This window comes from Geotrypetes seraphini, chromosome 9, assembly GCF_902459505.1.
Source record: "Geotrypetes seraphini chromosome 9, aGeoSer1.1, whole genome shotgun sequence".
Taxonomy (NCBI): Eukaryota; Metazoa; Chordata; class Amphibia; order Gymnophiona; family Dermophiidae; genus Geotrypetes; species Geotrypetes seraphini.
Genome location: NC_047092.1, coordinates 15,396,861 through 15,421,353, shown reverse-complemented (window position 1 = coordinate 15,421,353; position 24,493 = coordinate 15,396,861). Strand labels below are relative to the sequence as shown.

Here is a 24,493-nt window from a genome sequence, read left to right as displayed (position 1 = left end):
ACCAAGAGAGTAAAAGTCGAGTTGCCTTTTCCTCAGGGAGCATAATAACTTTATAACTATGGTTTGTGATTTGTTGAGAATGATTTAAACCTCTTCCTAAGCATATTGTACACATTATAATCAGACTAGGACAGAGAGAACAGTGTAATAGTGCTGCCCCTAGCGGTGAGAAGGGTGCACAGATATGACTAATAGCCTCTGATAGAGGAGTCCTTGAAATACCAGAAAACATTTGGCACATGGTATATAAGGGTACTGGAGATGGATTCTTGCATGATTGAAAACATGAAGGGACTCATGATCTTTGCTGTTCTCCTGGGGGCTGCCTTTGGCCACAAGCTCTTTGTGGGGTGAGTACAAAAACCAGATACTTTGAAGTGTCTTATCTATTATTGGACAAAAAAAATATTCTTTACATGGTTCTGCCCTATGTAAACCAGAGTCAGACAAGAGCCTAAGTCTTCCACTAGTAATCCAAAAACACCCCCACCTAAAAAAAAAGATTTAAAAAAAGAGAGGGAAAGAGAAAACATGGAAATGGGAGAACAAAAAAGTGCCCCCGAAACCTTTGGTACACCTTCATATGCAAGATACTTCAAAAGTACCGTATTTTCACACATATAACGCGCGCGTTATACGTGTTTTTACAAACCGTGCATAACCTTGCGCGAAAAAAAAATATTAAAAAAAAAGTGCCGTTAAATCCAAAATCTTTAATTTATAGCAGGTAAATGTGTCCAGCAGCTCCCCAACTCCCCCAGAAGGAATCAACGAAATGCCTTTTTCTTCATAGTGCATTTTCTCAGGAGGTTTCAGTGTTATTTAATTCAAGACTCTTGATCGTTCAACGTTGGGTTCTTCAGTTGTCCTTTTCTGGCCACTGGTGGACTGTCCTCTCTGCTTTTATGTTCGATAGACTGTGCAGAGAGTTTTATTCTTCTGGGGGTTTTGGGAGCTTTTTTTTTTCTGGCTAATAACTGAAACCCTAACATTTTGGCTTTTAGAACATAAGAATTGCCGCTGCTGGGTCAGACCAGTGGTCCATCCTGCCCAGCCGTCCGCTCACGCGGCGGCCCCCAGGTCAAAGACCAGTGCTCAAAATGAGTACAGCCTCACCTGCGTAAGTTTCAGTTTAGCAGGAACTTGTCCAACTTTGTCTTGAATCCCTGGAGGGTATTTTCCCCTATGACAGACTTTCTACCACTCTCTGGGTGAAGAAGAACTTCCTTATGTTTGTACGGAATCTATCCCCTTTCAGCTTTAGAGAGTGCCCTCTCGTTCTCTCTACCTTGGAGAGGGTGAACAATCTGTCTTTATCTGCTAAGTCTATCCCCTTCAGTATCTTGAATGTTTCGATCATGTCCCCTCTCAGTCTCCTCTTTTCAAGGGAGAAGAGGCCCGGTTTCTCCAGTCTCTCACTGTACGGCAACTCCTCCAGCCCCTTAACCATTGTAGTCGCTCTTCTCTAGACCCTTTCGAGTAGAACCGTGTCCTTCTTCATGTACAGCAACGAGTGCTGGACTCAGTACTCCAGGTGAGGGTGCACCATGGCCCCGGTACAGCAGCATGATAATCTTTTTTGAGTTGGGAGGGTAGAACATGAATGAGCCTCAAACAGAAACTAAGATGGAGTCACAGAGGAAGTCGCAGTCGCGGTCACATAGGAGACATGACAGCGAAAGATTACTTGTGTCATCCTGTCTCCCCAGTTACTTATGTCCACACTGCCAAGGATATATCCCAGTGGTGAGCTGTAAAGCCTGACTGTCTGAAGGATAACAGTTCTTCAGGGCAATATTTATATCTTTCTGCCAGATACACGGCTATTTTGTAATGAAACTTAGGCACCTGGGCTCCATCATAGAACAAGCTCCTAGTGTGAACTCTCCAGGTGTCTAATTTGGATGCATGTAGTTTACAGACTTGTGATAACCTCTAAAAAAGGGGCTGCTTCTAAATGGTACAAAATCTTACAGTTGAACTCATTTTCGCCCCCAAAGGGTACTGAAGAAGGAGGTAACTGAGCAATGTTGGGAACAGATTTGGACTTCCGTTCACTAAGACTTCAAATCGCTGGGGAGTGTGTGGTGCAGTGGTTAGAGCCACAACCTCAGCACCCACACTGCTCCTTGTGACCCTGAGCAAGTCACTTAATCCAACATTGCCCCAGGTACATTATGAGGAATTCAGGAAGCGTCTAAAAACATACCTGTTCCTAAAGTATCTAGACAACTGACTCATTCATCTCTTTCTCCTCAATAATGGTTTTCTTGTCCTATTAATCTCTTTCTCCTCAATAGTGGTTATCTTGTCCTATTAATCACTCTCTTCCACCTCTCTTATGTTCAATCAATTTGTTCCTTCGTTTAATCTTTTGTAAACCGCATAGAACTTCACGGTATTGCGGTATATAAACTGTTATTATTATTATTATTAGCTAGAGTGTGAGCCTACCGGGACAGATAGGGTTAAATGCTTGAGTACCTGAATGTAAACCACTTAGACTATAAGTGGTATATAAATTCTTAAATTACATAGAAACATAGAGTTTGACGGCAGAAAAGGGCCGGCGGCCCAACAAGTCTGCCCACACAATAACCATAAAGCCATTTGGACACCTTATAAATTATTGAAAATTAGTGGTGATAGCTCTGATAAGTGCTGGTCGTGCCAAAAAGAGGTTGGCACTCTAATCCATTTATTATATTCTTGCCATTGCATAAATGAGTATTGGCTACGCATATGGGATACCATCAGTACTTTGTTGAATATAAAGCAATCACTCACATTAAACATCATAGCACTGGCCCATTTTGGACTTAAACAAACAATATCTGATAATAAAGCAAAATTATTAAGAATTTTGATCAATTTGGCTATTAAAATCATATTGCAACACTGGATGGATGTGTCTAGGGTGGAATGCATAACTTGGTGGAACACAGTTTGTATAATTGCTAAGTATGAGCATGTTGCTGCAGAGAGAAATGTTGCTGCTCTAAAAATGTTTACTAAAATATGGGAGCCATTGGAGTCTTACAGCCATGCCATAACGATTGGTTTGATTAAGGTGTACATCCATACCGTCCTTTTTGATATATTTATGGACCTATTAATGATCATTAACAATTTTAAATGTTAATCTACTGTTTAATTCATGTTTGTTTTATCTTTTGTTCATACATATGATCTATATTGTATTGTGTTGAGATTTGCATATGTATGATTTTTTTTTCTTTAAATACCAATAAAAATGATTGAAATAGACTTGTCCCCATATTGTGAAAAAGGGATTGCATGCAAGCTAGCTGTGAGCAAAGCCTCAGGTAGACCCCAGCGCACAGAACATTGTAACCCATAGTAACGAAGGTTAGGGATTCAGTGCAAATTCACAGAAGTGCCCAGAAGACCTGAAGGCTGAGTGCAGGTTCTGTAATGCTTTAGCTCGTTCTGCTGTCAGCCCTAGTGAGGATTTTATGCCTCTTTCTTCTTTTTAATGTGAGCATATGGGATCCGCAACCGTCTTCCTTGAAGAGGAGGAAGTGTGCTGGACAAAGAAATGTTGGACTGTTCACAAAATTGGTTTTTGCAAAATGGCGTAACGCAGGGGTAGGAACGCCGGTCCTCGAGAGCCGTATTCCAGTCGGGTTTTCAGGATTTGAGATCTATTTGCATGCACTGCTTTCAATGCATATTCATTGGGGAAATCCTGAAAACCCGACTGGAATACGGCTCTCGAGGACCGGAGTTCCCTATCCCTGGCATAACGGAATGTTGACGTTTATGTGCTGTTCACTCATCTGTCCATGTGCTGGAATGCTATTCTGTGCACAGCTCAGAGCAGCAAAACCATATGTGCACTTGGAACTTTCTTGTGCATTGATATAGGTGCCATTAGTGCAGACCTGTGTGCACATGCATCATTTGCACAAGTCCGTGCACAACTTATTTGCATTCAATTTGCTTACTGTGTCAGGGAATAAGTTTTTCCTTTTATGCAGGCTTTTTTATAACAAGAAGGTAATCCATAGCCTTTGAAACAATAAAGTTCATCCACACTTTAATCAAAGAAGAGGACCCAACACGGTCCCTGTTTCGACCTTTAATGTCTTCCTCAGAGGTTCCGATCGATTTCTCCAAAGAATTGGTGGATATAAAGATCTACATCCAGCGTAGGTGAGTGTTTCAAAGGTTGTGGATTACCTTCTCGTTATAATAAAGCTTGCATTGGTAACATCAGATTTCACAGTCTTTTTTGTTTTGGACTTTTTATTCTTTTAACTGCATGGGTCAATGATTGGCTGAGTGGCAGACTTCAGAGGGTGGTGGTTAATGGTACCCTCTCTAAAACATCGGAGGTGACCAGTGGAGTGCTGCAGGGCTCGGTCCTGGGTCCACTCCTTTTCAACATATTCATAGGGGATCTGACTCAAGGGCTTCAAGGTAAAATAACACTATTCGCCGATGACGCCAAACTATGTAATATAGTAAGTGAATGCAGTTTACAGAATTATATGGCGCAGGACCTGCTTACATTGGAAAGTTGGTCCTCAACCTGGCAACTAGGCTTCAATGCTAAGAAATGTAAGGTCATGCACCTCGGAAGCGGAAATCCATGCAGGATGTACTTCTTGAACGGAGAAACTTTAACTAGGACTTCAGCAGAACGAGATTTAGGAGTAATCATCAGTGCAGACATGAAAACTGCCAATCAAGTGGAGAAGGCTTCATCTAAGGCAAGGCAGATATTGGGTTGTATCAATAGAAGTTTCGTCAGCCGAAAGCCTGAAGTCATAATGCCGTTGTACAGGGCCATGGTGAGACCTCATCTGGAGTACTGTGTGCAATTCTGGAGGCCACATTACAGTAAAGATGTGCGCAGAATTGAATCGGTTCAATGGACGGCCACCAGGATGATCTCGGGGCTCAAGGGTCTCTCGTACGAACAGAGACTGAACAAATTGCAGCTCTACACTCTTGAGGAACGTAGGAAGAGGGGAGACATGATCGAAACATTTAAGTACCTCACGGGACGTGTCGAAGTGGAAGATGATATTTTCTTTCTCAAGGGACCCTCGGCCACAAGAGGGCACCCGCTCAAACTCAGGGGCGGAAAATTTCATGGCGACACCAGAAAGTATTTCTTCACAGAGAGAGTGGTTGATCATTGGAACAAGCTTCCAGTGCAGGTGATCGAGGCAGACAGCGTGCCAGACTTTAAGAATAAATGGGATACCCAGTGGGATCCCTACGAGGGTCAAGATAAAGAAATTGGGTCATTAGGGCATAGACAGGGGGTGGGTAAGCAGAGTGGGCAGACTTGATGGGCTGTAGCCCTTTTCTGCCGTCATCTTCTATGTTTCTATGTTTCTGTGGATTCAAAGAGTCAACTTTTGGAACAAATTTTAAACATATATTTTTTTATACTGTAATATAATCTGCAGCCATGTCTTCTATGTTAGTTAACACTCTGTGCATTGCTTTGCCATTAATACATGTATACAACACTGAATCTAGGCTTGCCCCGCCAACGCTGCATCAACCTCTCAGTAGGAAAAGGAGAACTTGGGTCTCCTGCGTGGGCAGAGCACAGCACTGAATTGGCTTTCCCACCCTCTGCTCTTTCAAACTAAGCAACTGGTGATTGTCCCTGCCATCCGTGCTCACCCCAAGTGCTTCTTTTCTCCTCAGAGACCAGGTTCTGCGGGTCACAGCCAGAAATGAGGAGCAGGTCACCTTGCTGAGAGAGCTAGAAGGCTTGGAACACCTGCAGGTATCCCTCTCTGTCTCTGAAGTTCTATCGATGTTGATAACTACCCCAAGCATCACCTGCAACTACTCCTTATGTACTTCTAATACCATGACAATTCAGATGTAATCCTTTGCAACTTAAAGAAATGTACGAACTACTCCCAACACACTTCTAATGTTTTGACCATTCATTTGTAATCCGCCTTGAACCACAAGGTAATGGCGGAATAGAAATCACTAATGTAATGTAATAATACTGATACTACCGTTCAAATTTATGTTACTTACTTATTTACAAGAACTTAGGAACATAAGAGTAGACATAGTGGGTCAGATTGATGGTCCATCTAGCCCAGTATCCTGTTTCCAATAGTGGTCAATCCAGGTCAGAAATACTTGGCAGAAACCCAAAGAGCAGCAAGATTCCAAACCCCCAAAGACTAACAAGATTGCGGAATCCCCAAATAGTAGCAACATTCCAGAATCCCAAAGAGCAGCAAGATTCCAAACCCCCAAAGACTAACAAGATTCTGGAATCCCCAAATAGTAGCAACATTCCAGAATCCCAAAGAGCAGCAAGATTCCAAACCCCCCAAAGAGCAACAAGATTCCAAACCCCCAAAGACTAATAAGATTCCGGAATCCCCAAATAGTTAGCAACATTCCAGAATCCCAAAGAGCAGCAAGATTCCAAACCCCCAAAGACTAACAAGATTCCGGAATCCCCAAATAGTAGCAACATTCCAGAATCCCAAAGAGCAGCAAGATTCCAAACCCCCAAAGACTAACAAGATTGCGGAATCCCCAAATAGTAGCAACATTCCAGAATCCCAAAGAGCAGCAAGATTCCAAACCCCCAAAGACTAACAAGATTGCAGAATCCCCAAATAGTAGCAACATTCCAGAATCCCAAAGAGCAGCAAGATTCCAAACCCCCAAAGACTAACAAGATTCCGGAATCCCCAAATAGTAGCAACATTCCAGAATCCCAAAGAGCAGCAAGATTCCAAACCCCCAAAGACTAACAAGATTCCGGAATCCCCAAATAGTAGCAACATTCCAGAATCCCAAAGAGCAGCAAGATTCCAAACCCCCAAAGACTAACAAGATTCCGGAATCCCCAAATAGTAGCAACATTCCAGAATCCCAAAGAGCAGCAAGATTCCAAACCCCCAAAGACTAACAAGATTCTGGAATCCCCAAATAGTAGCAACATTCCAGAATCCCAAAGAGCAGCAAGATTCCAAACCCCCCAAAGACTAACAAGATTGCGGAATCCCCAAATAGTAGCAATATTCCAGAATCCCAAACAGCAGCAAGATTCCAAACCCCCAAAGACTAATAAGATTCCGGAATCCCTAAATAGTTAAACATTCCAGAATCCCAAAGAGCAGCAAGATTCCAAACCCCCAAAGACTAACAAGATTTCGGAATCCCCAAATAGTAGCAACATTCCAGAATCCCAAAGAGCAGCAAGATTCCAAACCCCCAAAGACTAACAAGATTGCGGAATCCCCAAATAGTAGCAACATTCCAGAATCCCAAAGAGCAGCAAGATTCCAAACCCCCAAAGACTAACAAGATTGCAGAATCCCCAAATAGTAGCAACATTCCAGAATCCCAAAGAGCAGCAAGATTCCAAACCCCCAAAGACTAACAAGATTCCGGAATCCCCAAATAGTAGCAACATTCCAGAATCCCAAAGAGCAGCAAGATTCCAAACCCCCAAAGACTAACAAGATTCTGGAATCCCCAAATAGTAGCAACATTCCAGAATCCCAAAGAGCAGCAAGATTCCAAACCCCCCAAAGACTAACAAGATTGCGGAATCCCCAAATAGTAGCAATATTCCAGAATCCCAAACAGCAGCAAGATTCCAAACCCCCAAAGACTAATAAGATTCCGGAATCCCCAAATAGTAGCAACATTCCAGAATCCCAAAGAGCAGCAAGATTCCAAACCCCCAAAGACTAACAAGATTGCAGAATCCCCAAATAGTAGCAACATTCCAGAATCCCAAAGAGCAGTAAGATTCCAAACCCCCAAAGACTAACAAGATTCCGGAATTCCAATTAGTAGCAACATTCCAATTTGATATGTCGCTAATCATAAAAATTGCAAAAATTCTATAAAGAGCACTAAAATTTGGTGCATAACTGGGCACATGGGTCATTAATATGCGTACCTAAATTAGCTAATTGACGCTAAATTGGCATCAAGTACCAATAATTGACATTTATTTATTTGGATTTCCAAAGCAGTTTGCAATACATGCACCAAATGGAACGAATTTATAGTTACACGGGTGCAAATAACTTACGCCCCTATTCTATAAACTTACACCTAATTTCTTTGGCACACAGCTCCAAGGGGGGGGGTGAATGTGGGAGAGGCATGGGCGGGGCATGGGCATAGCATGCAATTTGACACCAAGTTATAGAATGCTATCAGTATTTGACATGGCGTAAGTGCTCATGCCTAGAATTACAGCAAATATTTCAAAAATCCCCAAGTCCAGTATCCTCACGGACCTCAGCAACAAAAAGTAGTGAATATATTCGGCTGGCGACGAGTGATTCTGGGGAGGATCCTTGAAAAAGCCACGGGCGAAACATGTTGGATTAAGTCCTCCCAGATCGTGCTGAAAAACTCTTGAGGTACGTGCATTTTATTAAAAAGTTTATAAAATTATTTATGAAGGATAGTTAAAATTAAAATTAAAACCGAACCAAGACTGGGACCGATGACGAGAGGGCACATAAAGCTCTACCGCTACAAGCTTGTGTGAGCGGTGAGCGGTGTCGCTGAGGTCCATGAGGATATTGGACTTGGGGATTTTTGAAATATTTGTTGTGATTTATTGTCCTCAAGTACAGTACGAGTATTCCCTCGAAATTCGCAGGGGTTACGTTCCTGGAGCACCCACGAATTTTGACAAAACCGCAAATACTGTACTGTATTGGATGCGGGGATCGGAGGCGGGAAAGGGCTGCAGAATGGTGCATTCGCATCCAGGTTGGTAACGCTAGCAACCGCCGACCTCTCAAAAACCGAGCCGGAAACAATTTTGGCACACTTTTAGGTCTGTAATTGGCCTGTGTCTCCTTTAAGCCCCGGGACTTTCTCTGGAGTGAATGACTGAGTCCACGATATTGGAAATGTGAATTTGCGGGGGTATACTGTATATGTTCTATATCTTTACTATATCATCTTGGCATGCCTAGAATTAGGCACCAAAATGTGGACTTACAGTAGTATTCGATGACAGCAAACTGTGCGCAGCGTTGCTGTTATCGAATTGGGTTTAACACCTATATATTTGGTGCTTAGGTTTTAGTGTCCTTTACTGGACTCAGCCCTATTTGTCTCTACAAGATGCTCTCAACACAAGGTCATCTCAAGGTCAACTTTTGCATCTTTGCCGCCCTTCATCTCAAATCTCCCCTTCTCTAATGCTGGTGATAAATGGCACCGAAATCCTGAATCTCAGTTCAGTATGTCTCCCTCCCCACCTGCAGAGGGGAAGGAAGACATACTGGGACTGGGACTTTGGTGCCTTTTATCACTGACGCCTTGGACCAGGGCCTCACTTGGTCCTTAGGCTGAGCCGGCCCTATCTCAGTAATACCATTTTCTTTATAAGGTGTCTATAAGTATTTCTCTCTTTGCCCATCAGAGCCTATCTCTGCTCTGTCTACATGTGTCTTTATATGGTATTTGCATTTCTAGTTATCCATCCATATATCATTCCTATTTCTAAAGAATTTGATATAAGTATCACACAAGATAAAATGAACTTTGCTCCCAATCAGGTTGATTTTTGGCGCACACCAGCTAAGGTCAGCCTTCCCGTGGATATGCACGTTCCTTTCCAGAACCTCCAATCCATCAAGGCCTTCCTGGAATATAACGACATTCCATATTCCATTATGTTGGAGGATCTCCAGGTACAGAAAAGCTTTTTTCCCCCCAAATTGCTATAGAAATTACTGGAATTACTCAAACTGAGGTTCAGTAGATGCCAAAACAAATTGGAGTGTCTTAAAGTAATTCAAAAGGCTGAACAATGAACTTTATAACTGTAGGGAACTTATTTGTGTATAGTATAATAATTTGGTGAGTCCCTCTAGTGGTGATAAGAAAAAACTGCAGCAGAGGATGACTAAGAGTTTCTAGAACTTTTCCAATAGGTGTTCATGGATGGACTGATTGTGCAACAGCTGCTTTTAGACAAAAAGATTGCTAAATTTAATCCCAACTGAGATATATTTGCATACAACAGTAAATTGCTTGCAAATACAAAAGTTAATGTTCCCCTGCAGCTAGTCATGCTCTAATGGATTTAGGTAATACTAAACACTATACCAACACACTATACTCACAGCATGCATTATTAACACCTTCTATTTACTATTTCTGTTCCTATTAGGTATATCAGAAGGATCGTGTTACAATCAGAAACTATCAACTGTGTATGTAGGTTTGCCCCAAGTACACGTATAATTGAAGAATAATAGACCTGAAAAATTCCTTGAGACATAGAAACTTAGAAAATTAAAACAGAAAGACCAGTCTGCCCACCTCAACCAAATCTCCAAATCTGAAGAGGATAATACATAAGGAGGTGCAGGAGTAAGATCAGAGTCTCACTGAACACCATCTACCAAGCAGCTGTCTGGTCCTCTCCCCATACCTGCACTATGCTTTAGAATAGATGATCATGGAGCTGAAGGAACATCAGACGGCATCTTTAAAATATTAAGTCACAAAGATTGTAAATATCTTCAGAAGAAAAAAATGAGAATATTAAGGCAGTTGAAAAGATGCCAACGAGGAGAACTCATCTGCTGCTAGAGCCGGGGTAGGCAATTCCGGTCCTCGAGAGCCGGAGCCAGGTCAGGTTTTCAGGATCTCCACCATGAATATGTATGAGATGGATTTGCATGCACTGCCTCCTGGAGATGCATATTTATTGTGGATATCCTGAAAACCTGACCTGGCTCCGGCTCTCGAGGACCGGAATTGCCTACCCCTGTGCTAGAGTATTGGTGTATCAGGAGTAGGGTGTTGCATGGAGGACAGTCTGCCCTGAAGAAGCCATTCACAAAATTGAGTAGTTCCTTAGAAGAGATTCTTCTGGTTCTGCACTGATGTTACTGTGCAGAGACCGAGTCCAAGCGTCACATTTTAAGGGAAGGAGAATCGGTGCTAATTTGTCTGGGTTTGAACTAGGGGCCTGCACGGAAACGGGGATCGCGGGAATCCCGCAGTTCCCGCGGGGGTCCCACGGGAATCCCCCCCTAACCCACGGGACTCCCACGGGGATGGAAAGCTTTGGAAGCAGGGTTCGTCCATATAATATAATGGACACGTCAGCCTTAGTAAAAGAGGGGGTTTATAAGTTAATTACCTGAACAGAAAACAAAAAAAAGGGTTCCACCAAAGAGATTCCACAAGGAAAACAGCAGCGCAAACACAAAAGAAACTGTGGAATTGATGATCCGGTCAGAAGTAATTGCTGCTTTTTATGGGGACGGGCGGGGATGGAAATAATTCCTTGCGGGGATGGGTGGGGACGGAGAGGATCTTGACGGGGACGGAGAGGATCCTGATGGAGACGGGTGGGGACGGAGAGGATCCTGGCGGGGACGGGCAGGGATGGGTGGGATTTCTGTCCCCGCGCAACTCTCTAGTTTGAACAGCTCTTTGGCTGGACTTGATGCAAACTCTTCCTGATCAGGCAGCTACAAGTGGTCAAGAAGTGGGAGTGTGTGGTGCAATGGTTAGAGCTACAGCCTCAGCTCCCTGAGGTTGTGGGTTCAAATCCCACACTGCTCCTTGTGACCCTGGGCAAGTCACTTAATCCCCATTGCCCCAGGTACATTAGATAGAGTGGGAGCCCACAGGACAGTTAGGAAAAAATGCTCACGTACCTGAATAATTTGTAATCCACATAGAATTGTAGGATATGCAGAATATAAATGATTATTATTATTTTTGTTAAAGTCTCAAGGTCTTTGTCCTTTGGCTGCCTGGACTTTTAGGGTTACTGTACCTACCTTAATGGAAAATTCTCAGCTCACCAGCACAGGAGCAGATGGTTTCCGTGCAGAGGGAAACTTTTTGGGAGACTTTTCTAACACTTCCTTTGTGTTTAAATACCCTCTGAGTTCATTGGACATCTAGCGCTGCCGTGTTCAAAAATGTGCATTTTTCCACCTCCGATTTTGGACGTTTTGTGGGAAATGTCCAAATCGGACTTAGATTTTTTTTTTTTTTCCAAAAAAGGGCCCTCCACATAACTTAAAGACATCATATTCAACAGGCAAACATCTAGGTGCGAATCCCAGCACAAATAACCCTTCCCTGAAGAAAGTGAAGGGCTTGTTCAATACTAGAGGTGCTGAAGCACTATTTATGTTTATTTATTTATTTAAATATTTGTAGCCTGCATATCCAACAACATGACTTACATAATAACAATAAGTTACACACACTCAAACTCTCAAACCAACATACACATATTCTCTTGATTTTAGATTAACTCATCCTTCTTCCCATTTGTAAAGATATTCCACCCAAATTGTTTTCAACTGCACCCCAATCTCTGACTAGATACTTCCTTTTGATTCAAACCATCTTAGTTCTCTTCCATTTGCATTTTGTATCCCAGAAAGTACTTTTTCTGTTCCCCTTACATCTCATACACTCATTGTATGTATCTCGTTGTAAACATCTTTTACTTCTTGTTGTAAACAACTCTTACTCTCATTGTATGTAACTTGTTGTAAACCGCTTTGAACTTATGGTATAGTGGTATATAAGAAATAAAATTATTATTATTATTAACTTCAGAAAACTAGTCAAAACCAACCTGTTTAACCGATTTGTAACCAAGAATTCTCAATGACCCCCCCCTGTATTCCTACTTGTACTTGACATCCCTACAATGTGACTTTCACTCTGTTTCTCTTCCTCCCCACAAATATGCATGTATTCAAAGATATCACTGTTATTCTAAATATCCATTATATTCAAGGACTTCATTGTTATGTCTTCGCTGACTGTCCAGCTCTTCTTAATGTAAACTGCTTCGAACTACTTTGGCTTTGGCAGTATATAAAAAATAAAATTATTATTATTATTATTAATATACAACATGCACTCAAATATACAAAACAAAACAACATACACTCAAATATATACAACATACACATACAATATACATCATACACTCAAATATACAAAAGAAAACAAAATACACATATAACATACACTCAAAACAATAATATACACACACAATACACATACAATATACACATATACTCAAAACAACATACACATACAATATACAACATACACTCAAATATACAAAACAAAAACAAATGTGATAAGATCATCAAGATAAAATCTTCCCAAAACATGCCCACAAATTCTTTTGACTAAAAACACAAAAAGCAGTCATATCCCTCTTCTCCTCCCTTGCTTCTCACTTGACAAAGCAACGCTCAAAAAGGTCATTTTCAGACCTTTTCTAAATTGCAGCAAGGTAGACACCTGTCTTAATTCCAAAGGTAGGGCATTCCAACACACCGGGCCCTGCACAGAGAGCAGAGTTTTACGACTCCCCGAAAGCTTCACAACTTTCAACGAAGGCACTTCCAAACACATCCTGTCTGAAGAGCGTAGCGCACGCACAGGCTGATAAAACCACAAAACAGACAGAGAATTGTCCTGTAGCAATCTGAAAATGATGCACAAGACCGTGCTCCACTGTGTGTGTGTTGCCTGTTGTATTGCACATGCATTCTGTGATGTTTCACCATATGTTCCATTTCCAGCTGCTATTGGACCAGGAACAAGAAGAAATGAAGAGGTCCAGGACATTGGAACGGAATACCAACAGCTTCAGTTACTCCACTTATCACACACTGGATGAGGTGATGGTCATTCGAATCCTCTTCCTATCACTTTCAGCTGAACAGGCTGGCCTATAATTTCCTGAGCGTGTCATTATTTATTTTTCACGTAATCTCTGCTGCAAGATATTTCTTTCCCTTCTGATCAGTATGGCAGTTCTTATGTTCTTATACAGTGGTGCCTCACACAACGAACTTAATTGGTTCCAGGAGCAAGTTTGTTATGCGAAAAGTTCGTTATGTGAAACGCGTTTTCCCATAACAATACATGTTAAAAAAAATAATTCGTTCTGTAGCATAAAATATGCTAAGATGACATAAAAAAAGATAAATTTTTTGTTATTATTTTTATTTAGATACATCTAAAAACATAATTGTTTTTTAAAACAACACACATTTTTTAAATTTAAAGACAGACTAAGTAGAGTCTAATTTTACAGTGAGAGAGGGCAGAGTCTCAGCGGCAAAAACTGGGACTTAACTGTTCATTTTTTTTTTTTCTAGCATCGGGGAAGCGGCGAGAGTAGCTCCGCCCCCCCCAACGCATCAGCAGTAGGCGCCGGGCCCCTGCGAGCCGACGGTCTGCCACTGCACAGGGAGCCAGGCGGAGAGAGGGCAGTTAAGCGCAGTGCCTGCGCGGAATGATGCAGCTCGGGCGACTTCGTTGTGTGAAACGAAGTTCGTTGTAGGAAGCAAGACCTGAAGTTCGTTGTGCGCAGCGTTCGCTGTGCGAGGCGTTCGTTATGCGAGGCACCACTGTAATTCTCTCCCATCAATAGGAGTAGCGAATGACACAGAGACAATTTTTCCCCGTCCCCGCAGGAACTCAATTTCGCCGTCCCTTCCACGCGAGTTTTGTCGCTGTCCCCGTCCCTGCCCCATTCTTGTGAACTCTGCCTTCAATGCACAAGCCTCGAACACTTATGATTTGAAAGTGTTTGAGGCTTGTGCATATGAGCACGGAGCTTGCAGGAATGGGGCAGGAACAGGAAAAGAACTCGCGGGGATGGAACGGGAGAATGAGTTCCTGCGGGGACGGAGAAAAATTAGTCCCCCATGTCATTCTCTAAACAGGAGCCAATAAACCTCTGTCTGCTCTTTTACTGGCCACTAGGTGTCACTGTGAGAGCACAGCTTAGGGGATACTAGGGGTGTACTACAAATTAATGTGCTGTGTACAGAAGCGGGCTTTAAGCATACCAGTAAGGGCTCAACTTCAGGAAGATCACATATCAAGGATTCCCTGAGAGTATTCCCTAAGATAGAAAGCACCCTTTCTGAAGAATGAGCAGAGGGAGGGAGGGTCCCTTTTTTAAATGCTTTCTTATTAAATGTGTTTCCTACTTTTACATCTTGATTTGAAAGAAATGCATCTCTCCATATATTAATATAATCTATGCCACTAATTATTTATGTGAGAGGTTGTATAATCATTTTTACATTCCCCAGTGGAGATACAAGTAAATGTTGTTAAAGAGTCAGAAGTGCATCATGTGTGCATAGGGTTACGAGCAGGGACCGTCTATAATGTCAAAATGTACAGCGCTGTGTACACCTTTCAGCACTATATAAGTGATAAGTAGTAGTAGTTGTTGTAGTAAGTGTGATAAGTAGTAGCAATAGTAGTAATAGTAGTAGTAAACTCTTCCGAGAAGGGACCGTCTATAACTGTCAAAATGTACAGCACTGTGTACGCCTTTCAGCTCTATATAAGTGATAAGTAATAGTAGTAGTAGTTGTAGTTGTAGTAAGTGTGATAAGTAGTAGTAGTTGTAGTAAGCTCTTCCGAGCAGGGACCATCTATAAATGTCAAAATGTATAGTGCTGCATATGCCTTTCAGCACTATATAAGTGATAAGTAGTACTAGTAGTTGTAGTAAGTGTGATAAATAGTAGTAATAGTAGTAGTTGTAGTAAGCTCTTCTGAGAAGGGACCGTCTATAAATGTCAAAATGTACAGTGCTGTGTACGCCTTTCAGTGCTATATAAGTGATTAGTAGTAGTAGTAGTAGTAAGTGTGATAAGTAGTAGTAATAGTAGTAGTAGTTGTAGTAAGCTCTTCAGAGCAGGGACTGTCTATAAATGTCAAAATATACAGCGCTGCGTATGCCTTTCAGCGCTATATAAGTGATAAGTAGTAGTACCATATGGCTCCAGAAAAAGGAGGATGGATTGAGACATCCGGGTTTTACTTCCAGTGAAAGCAACGGAAGTAAGGAGGACAGATAGAGAGACAACTATTGAAAGCAATGGAAGTAAAACCCCAATGTCTCAATCCGTTCTCCTTTTTCTGGAGCCATATGGTAACCCTACATGTGCAAAAGAAACCAAACACTCTGTGGAGAATCGATGTCCAAGATGAAGACTTTGATTAAAAATACAACTTCATAATCCACATAAAAGCAACAAGGACCCAATCCCCTGGGAGATGTGGCCCAACATAGTCCGTGGTTCGACAATACTGTCTTCCTCGGGAGTACTTATGGGTTCTATGGAGAAACACGTGGATTATGAAAGAGTCCAAATGAGCGTGATACGACAAATGGCAGTGCTCATTTGGACTCGTTCATAATTCACGTTTCTCCATAGAACCCCTAGGGACCCCTGAGGAAGATAGTATTGTCGAAACACGGACCGTGTTGGATCCACATCTCTCCACAGAGTTTTTGGGTTCTTCTGGAATTTTTCTTCTGTGGAATCGACAGGGTCAATTCTTTGTTTCTGCTGTAACCCTACATGTGAAGACATATCACAGTTGTCTGACCCATCAACATCTTTTCTCATAACCAGTCCATGATGAGTTCATGCTGCTTCACTCAGTTTCTCCATTCCAGATCTACAACTGGGCAGATAGTCTGGTGGCCGAGCACCCAGACCTTGTCAGCAAAATTCAGATTGGCAGCACCTATGAAAACCGCCCGATGTATGTATTAAAGGTAGGTACAATCTGGCAGATCCCGAATGTATCACAAAATAACAAAATGCCACTGCGGGTGTACTACTCTCACACAACGCAAAAACCAAAACCACTCGTGCTGGTGTTTAGTGTCAGGGGACGAAAGACCTCAGAGACCTTTAAAGCCACAATGCTGCTTCAATTTGGCAAATGAAGCAGGTCATGTCTCAATCACTGGTCAAACCCCTCCCCCCCCAATGCTTTATTTATTTATTTATTCAATTTTCTATACCGTTCTCCCAGGGGAGCTCAGAATGGTTTACATGAGATTATTCAGGTACTCAAGCATTTTCCCTGTCTGTCCTGGCGGGCTCACAATCTATCTAATATATACCTGGAGCAATGGGGGGGATTAAGTGACTTGCCCAGGGTCACAAGAAGCAGCATGGGGTTTGAACCCACAACCTCAGGGTGCTGAGGCTGTAGCTTTAACCACTGCGCCTCTCTAGAAATCAAAATATAGTAAGAGTGAGCCAAGAATAGGACAATCAAGCCATTGTGACATCACTGATAAGGTTGGCTCTTATTGGCGGATGAGGCATTATGATGTCACAAGAGCAGCTCTGGTTATCAGAGGCTGAAACTTTTCACACTATGTATTCAATTTTCTATACCGTTCTCCCAGGGAAGCTCAGAAGGGTTTTACATGAGTTTATTCAGGCACTCAAGCAGAATTCCCTGACTGTCCCGGAGGGCTCTCAGTATATCTAATGTACCTGGGGCAATGAGGGAATTAAGTGACTTGCCCAGGGTCACAAGGAGCAGCGTGGGGTTTGAACCCACAACCTCAGGGGGCTGAGGCTCTAGCTTTAACCACTGCACCACTCTAGAAATCAAAATATAGTAAAAGTGAGCCAAGAATAGGACAATCAAGCCATTGTGACATCACTGATGAGGTTGGCTCTTATTGGTGGATGAGGCATTATGCTGTCACAATAGCAGCTCTGGTTATCAGAGGCTGAAACTTTTCACACTATTTATTTACTCAATTTTCTATACCGTTCTCCCAGGGAAGCTCAGAACGGTTTACATGAATTTATTCAGGTACTCAAGCATTTTTCCCTGTCTGTCCCGGTGGGCTCACAATCTAGCTAATGTACCTGGGGCAATGGGGGGAGGGGGGGAATTAAGTGACTTGACCAGGGTCACAAGGAGCAGCGTGGGTTTGAACTCACAACCTCAAGGTGCTAAGGCCGTAGCTTTAACCACTGCGCCACATACAAAGTGAACTGCCTTCTAAATAGACATTAAAGATCAAAAAGATAGTGCTGCTAATTTAAAAAGCGCACTTATCTTAGGCGAAGAACGCCACGATGAGACGCCATTTTTCTCAATGAAGTTTTGATTCTAAGTACGAAGCCTGGGTGTCCTGGTGGACCAGAGGCCCCGTAGGGCCTAAACGAGCAGCGCTGGCGTCTCATCGTGGCGCTCCTCGCCTAAGATAAGTGTGCTTTTTAAACTAGCAGCGCTATCTTTTTGATCTTTAATGTCTATTTAAAAGGCAGTTCACTTTGCACGAAACACTAAAGCATTTTGGGTTTTTTGACCAGTGATTGAGACATGACCTGCTTCATTTGGCAAATTGAAGCAGCCTTGTGGCCTTAAAGGTCTCTAAGGCCTTTCGTCCCCTGACGCTAAACACTAGTTTGAGCATTGACGTGGGTGGTTTTGCTTTTCACATTGTGTGAGTTCCCTAATGTATCCCCCCCCCCCCCCTCTGTTGTGCTGGAGCGAGTATCTGCCATTACTCTCTGTTCCAGTTTCCACACCAAAATTTGTCTGACAGCTGTTCTCTTTCAATATTACCAGGAGCTAGAGCAGTGTCTCTCAAACGTGTTTAGCTCTGGCACACTAAACGGAGCAAATGTTTTTTGCGGCACATTCAGGGCTGGATTTTCCTATAGGCTAACTAGACTTCAGCCTAGGGTCTCAAGATCAGGAGGGGGCCTACATTCAAATTGTTAGCAAAATTAAAATTACACTATTCTAAAAACAGTGAACACTAAAACACTGAACCGAAAATAAGGAGAAATTCTACGCTTCGGGATCGGAACCGGCTCCGGCCGCAACGGAGCACCGACTTGGCTTCTCCCTTTCTTTTTCTCGCCCTGGGAGGAGGATCGGGGAGGGAAAGACGTCAGTCCGGAAACAGCTGGGCAAAGCCCAGCCCCGTGGGGAGAGAGGCAAAATGTGGATCTGTCAGGACAGGGCGGCCCAGACTGGCATCGGGGGTGGGGGGTTTCAGTGGAAGGGGGATGGGAGGCAAGCAGGCTGGCATCGGAGGGGGGTGGGGGGGTTTAATGGAAGGCAGGCAGGATGGCATGGGGGGTGTTCAATGGAAGGGGGATGGGAGGCAGGCGGGCATCGGAGGGGGGGTGAGGTGAGGAAGGACGCACTGGGGGCACTATGGACATAGGAAGGGGCAATGTTGTGTGTTATGTTTGATTAGTTATTGTTACAAGTACTATATATGGTGCTGAGAATAAATGTCCAAATAAGTGTTCTCGACTTTTTTTTATTTATTATCCGTGTCACATTTTTTATAAAGGTTAGTACCAATAACAACATGTTTCATTTAACATATTGATATGTATCACAGTAATGATGTATTTTATTATCTCTCATGTAATTTACAAACTTAAAAATGGGAGGTGAAAGGGCCTCATACGTGGAATAGCCTAGGGCCTCTTTTCATCTAAATCCGGCCCTGGGCACATTATAATTTAAATTATATAATTGCAAACCCAACCAAACAATTAAATTTGAGAGTTATTATTTAAAGTTCTTTAAGCTATGTACGGGTAATTGTAACAACGGTGAAACTAAAGCAGATAGAATAGAATTGCTAATCAATGCGATGGATGTGCTTGTTTTTGAGGGCAAATTAACTCAAATCGCAGCTTGATAGTCGACATGCAAACATTCTATGCAAATTTCTTTCATGCATATTCATTGTGGATATCCCGAAAACCTGACTGGCAAGGGGGTGCTCCAGAACTGAGTTGAGAAACCCACTGATCTATGGCACAGTAGTTCATGCCTTTAAATCAGTGGGAAATCACTGGAAGTTGGGTAAGAACTGTGGGTCATACTTAAATCAAAAGGAATGGAATGTGCGGTCGTACAGCGTTTCCGTTTTCTGATAGTTTGCCGACTTCTCCTGCAGTTCAGCACAGGGGGCTCAAACCGTCCAGCCATCTGGATTGATAGCGGCATTCACTCACGCGAATGGATCACTCAAGCTACTGGCATCTGCACAGCCAAAAAGGTAAGGCGGGCAGCCCCATCACATTATTGTTTTGTCTAGTTTCCCACGTTGCTTATTGAATTTTCGTTTTTACTATCTAATATAATAAAACGCTAGGCCTCGCATGCGCACTCCCATCGCGTGGGTCTGTTTTCCGTGAGCTGTAGCGACCCATAGGAAGTGCGCATGCGCGGCTTACGGTTCTTTGAAAGACGCAGCGGTGGCTACTCTCACGATCCCCACCTGCGTCGGACTTTTGACGCAGGTGGGGATCATGAGAGGAGCCACCGCCGCGTCTTTCAACTAAAAAAAATAATACGGCAAGGCGAATGTCGGCCGCGGCGGCTGTCGGCGGCTGCAGGTCGCCGCAACTGTAGCCCGCCGCGGCCGAGCACGGAGACGGGCCAAAGTTTTTTTCAACTTCTCAAAGATGCTTCAGCGGCTCCTCTCAAGAGCCGCTCCTGTGTCGGAGAAGGTGGCGATCGTGAGAGGAGCCGCCGGGAAGTTACACTGTTGGGGGCTCGGGCTGATAGATCCGTGCAGGCTCCTCTCGCGGTAAATAGAGGGAGAGGGAATGCTGCGGCTGCTGGACAGGGAAGTAGGGAAGGAGATAGAAAGAAAGACACAGGGACAGGGAGAGAGACAGAAAGACAGCCAGACAAAGGGGGCCAGAGCGGGAGAGAGACAGAAAGAAAGACAGCGGGAGGAAGAGAGACAGAAAGAAAAAGACAGGGGTATGGAGAGAAACAGAAAGAAAGACAGATATATATTCTACCACCAGGGGGAGGAAGGGAGACAGAAAGAAAAGAAGAAAGACACAGGGACAGGGAGAGGCACAGAAAGACAGACAGACAAAGGGGGCCAGGGAGAGAGACAGACAGAAAAAGACAACAGGACAGAGAGAGAGAGAGAGACGGAAATAAAGACAGACAGACAGACATATATTCTAGCACCCATTAATGTAACGGGCTAAAATACTAGTTATTGTAATAAAATATTTATCTTTTGACGGCATAGTAACATAGTAACATAGTAGATGACGGCAGATAAAGACCCGAATTGTCCATCCAGTCTGCCCAACCTGATTAAATTTAAATTTTTTTTTTTTTTCTTCTTAGCTATTTCTGGGCGAGAATCCAAAGCTTTACCCGGTACTGTGCTTGGGTTCCAACTGCCGAAATCTCTGTTAAGACTTACTCCAGCCCATCTACACCCTCCCAGCCATTGAAGCTCTCCCCTGCCCATCCTCCTCCAAACGGCCATGCACAGACACAGACCGTACAAGTCTGCCCAGTAACTGGCCTAGTTCAATCTTTAATATTATTTTCTGATTTTAAATCTTCTGTGTTCATCCCACGCTTCTTTGAACTCAGTCACAGTTTTACTCTCCACCACCTCTCTCGGGAGCGCATTCCAGGCATCCACCACCCTCTCCGTAAAGTAGAATTTCCTAACATTGCCCCTGAATCTACCACCCCTCAACCTCAAATTATGTCCTCTGGTTTTACCATTTTCCTTTCTCTGGAAAAGATTTTGTTCTACGTTAATACCCTTTAAGTATTTGAACGTCTGAATCATATCTCCCCTGTCTCTCCTTTCCTCTAGGGTATACATATTCAGGGCTTCCAGTCTCTCCTCATACGTCTTCTGGCGCAAGCCTCCTATCATTTTCGTCGCCCTCCTCTGGACCGCCTCAAGTCTTCTTACGTCTTTCGCCAGATACGGTCTCCAAAACTGAACACAATACTCCAAGTGGGGCCTCACCAATGACCTGTACAGTGGCATCAACACCTTCTTCCTTCTACTGACTACGCCTCTCTTTATACAGCCCAGAATCCTTCTGGCAGCAGCCACTGCCTTGTCACACTGTTTTTTCGCCTTTAGATCTTCGGACACTATCACCCCAAGGTCCCTCTCCCCGTCCGTGCATATCAGCTTCTCTCCTCCCAGCATATACGGTTCCTTCCTATTATTAATCCCCAAATGCATTACTCTGCATTTCTTTGCATTGAATTTTAGTTGCCAGGCATTAGACCATTCCTCTAACTTTTGCAGATCCTTTTTCATATTTTCCACTCCCTCTTCGGTGTCTACTCTGTTACAAATCTTGGTATCATCTGCAAAAAGGCACACTTTTCCTTCTAACCCTTCAGCAATGTCACTTACATACATATTGAACAGGATTGGCCCCAGCACCGAACCCTGAGGGACTCCACTAGTCACCTTTCCTTCCTTCGAGCGACTTCCATTAACCACCACCCTCTGGCGTCTGTCCGACAGCCAGTTTCTGACCCAGTTCACCACTTTGGGTCCTAACTTCAGCCCTTCAAGTTTGTTCAACAGCCTCCTATGAGGAACTGTATCAAAGGCTTTGCTGAAATCCAAGTAAATTACATCTAGCATATGTCCTCGATCCAGTTCTCTGGTCACCCAATCAAAAAATTCAATCAGGTTCGTTTGGCACGGGTCATGTGAAAAGCTCCCTTTTCTTTAAAGGAATGTCCCCCAACTCCAGGGAAAAATCCCTTTGGTAGATTAGGATGTATCCTCCTTAGGAGAGCGCAGAGACAATGGGTGATGAGATTGAGACTCAAAAGGTTCAAGAGTCTCGTCCCAACCATTGCTCTCTCTCTCCAAAGAGGGGAATTGGGAGCCTCAGCATTCTGCTGAGAAAGAAGCTATAAATTCACTCACGAAAATATTATGTATATTTACCATTCTTGGACTTTTCCTATGTCTTTACTATTTCAATAGTTGTTACTCAGGTACTCGAGCTGGATTGTGAGCCTTCGGGACAGATAGGGAAGTTCTAAGTACCTAATTTTGTTTGTAACCGCTTAGATCTGTGATATGCTGGAGCGGGATATCAAATATTAATAAACATAAGAACATAAGAACATAAGAAGTTGCCTCCGCTGAGGCAGACCAGAGGTCTATCTCGCCCAGCGGTCCGCTCCTGCGGCGGCCCATCAGGCCCATTGCCTGAGCAGTGGTCCCTGACTAGCTCTATAACCTATCTCTACTCCTAGCCCTATAACTTACCTCTACTCCTATCCCTATAACCTACCTCTACATCTATCTATACCCCTCAATCCCTTTGTCCTCTAAGAACCTATCCAAACCTTCTTTGAAGCCCTGTAATGCTTTTACTACTGGTGAATATTACAGGGATTTGTAGAGATAAAACGTAGAAGCATGATGGCAGATAAAGACCAAATGGCCCATCCATTCTGCCCATCTGCCACATCTACTATCTCCTCCTCTCCCTATTGGCTAAGATTCTTTACACCTGCATTGTGAGGTCATAGAGCTCTATGGTTATAGAAACATGATGGCAGATAAAGGCCAAATGACCCATCCAGATTTCCCATCTGCAACATCCACTATCTCCTTCTCTTTCTGAGAGATCCCATGTGCCTGTCCCACACTTTCTTGAATTCAGACACAGTCTTCATCTCCAGCACCTCCTCTAGGAGACAATTCAAAGCATCTACCACCCTGTTTGTAAAGAAGTATTTTCTTACATTACTCCTCTTGACTTCATCCTATGCCCTCTCCTTCCGGAGTTTTCCTTCATTTGAAAAATATTCTCCTCCTCTAAACTAGCACCACTGAGATATTTAACTGTCTTTATCATATCCCCTCTCCCCCGTCTTTTTTTCCAGAGTATTCATATTAAGGTCTCTAAGTCTTTCCCCATACGATTTATGATATAGGCCCCTAACCAATTTTGTAGCAGACCTCTGGACCAACTCCATCCTCTTTATATCTTTTTGAAGGTGGGGTCTCCAAAATTGCACACAATATTCCAAATGGGACCTCACCAGAGACTTATACAACTGCATTATTACCTTCCTTTTCCTACTGGCCATTCCTCTCCTTATGCACCCAAGTACCTTCCTAGCAACTAGTTACTGGCATGCATGCTTCTTTTTCACTAACATGCCACTGTATCAGGCCATGGTGCACCCTCACCTGGAGTACTGCGTCCAGCACTGGTCGCTGTACATAAAGAAGAACACGGTACTGCTCGAAAGGGTCCAGAGAAGAGCGCTAAAATGGTTGAAGGGCTGGAGGAGTTGCCGTATAGTGAGAGATTGGAGAAACTGGGCCTATTGTCCCTTGAAAAGAGGAGACTGAGAGGGGACATGATCGAAACATTCAAGATAATGAAGGGAATAGACTTAGTAGATAAAGACAGATTGTTCACCCTCTCCAAGGTAGGGAAAACGAGAGGGCAATCTCTAAAGTTGAAAGGGGATAGATTCCGTACAAACATAAGGAAGTTCTTCTTCACCCAAAGAGTGGTAGAAAACTGGAACGCTCTCCCGGAATCTGTTATAGGGGAAAACACCCTCCAGGGATTCAAGACAAAGTTGGACAAGTTCCTGCTAAACTGGAATGTACGCAGGTGAGGCTGGACTTATTTAGAGCACTGGTCTTTGACCTAAGGGTCGCCGCATGAGTGGACTGCTGGGCACGATGGACCACTGATCTGACCCAGCAGCGGCAATTCTTATGTTCTTATGTTAGCCCCAAGCAAGGGGGGCTCTACAGCCCAGCATGCCTAGAGAGCCAGGCAGACCAATAGTAAAACATGAATATGGAGGCAGAATATAG

General features: G+C 43.3%; 1 protein-coding gene across 1 annotated transcript in view; it reads left to right on the top strand.

Moving 5' to 3' along the window:
* Positions 1-258: 258 nt before the first annotated feature.
* Positions 259-24,493, top strand: part of LOC117366752 (carboxypeptidase A1-like) — a 37,921-nt gene continuing 13,686 nt past the window's right edge. The window contains exons 1-6 of the mRNA XM_033958564.1: positions 259-350; positions 5,692-5,773; positions 9,564-9,698; positions 13,593-13,691; positions 16,505-16,606; positions 19,793-19,894. Of these exons, the coding sequence (XP_033814455.1) occupies positions 262-350; positions 5,692-5,773; positions 9,564-9,698; positions 13,593-13,691; positions 16,505-16,606; positions 19,793-19,894 (609 nt within the window). The 5' untranslated portion in view covers positions 259-261. The remainder of the gene's footprint in view (positions 351-5,691; positions 5,774-9,563; positions 9,699-13,592; positions 13,692-16,504; positions 16,607-19,792; positions 19,895-24,493) is intronic.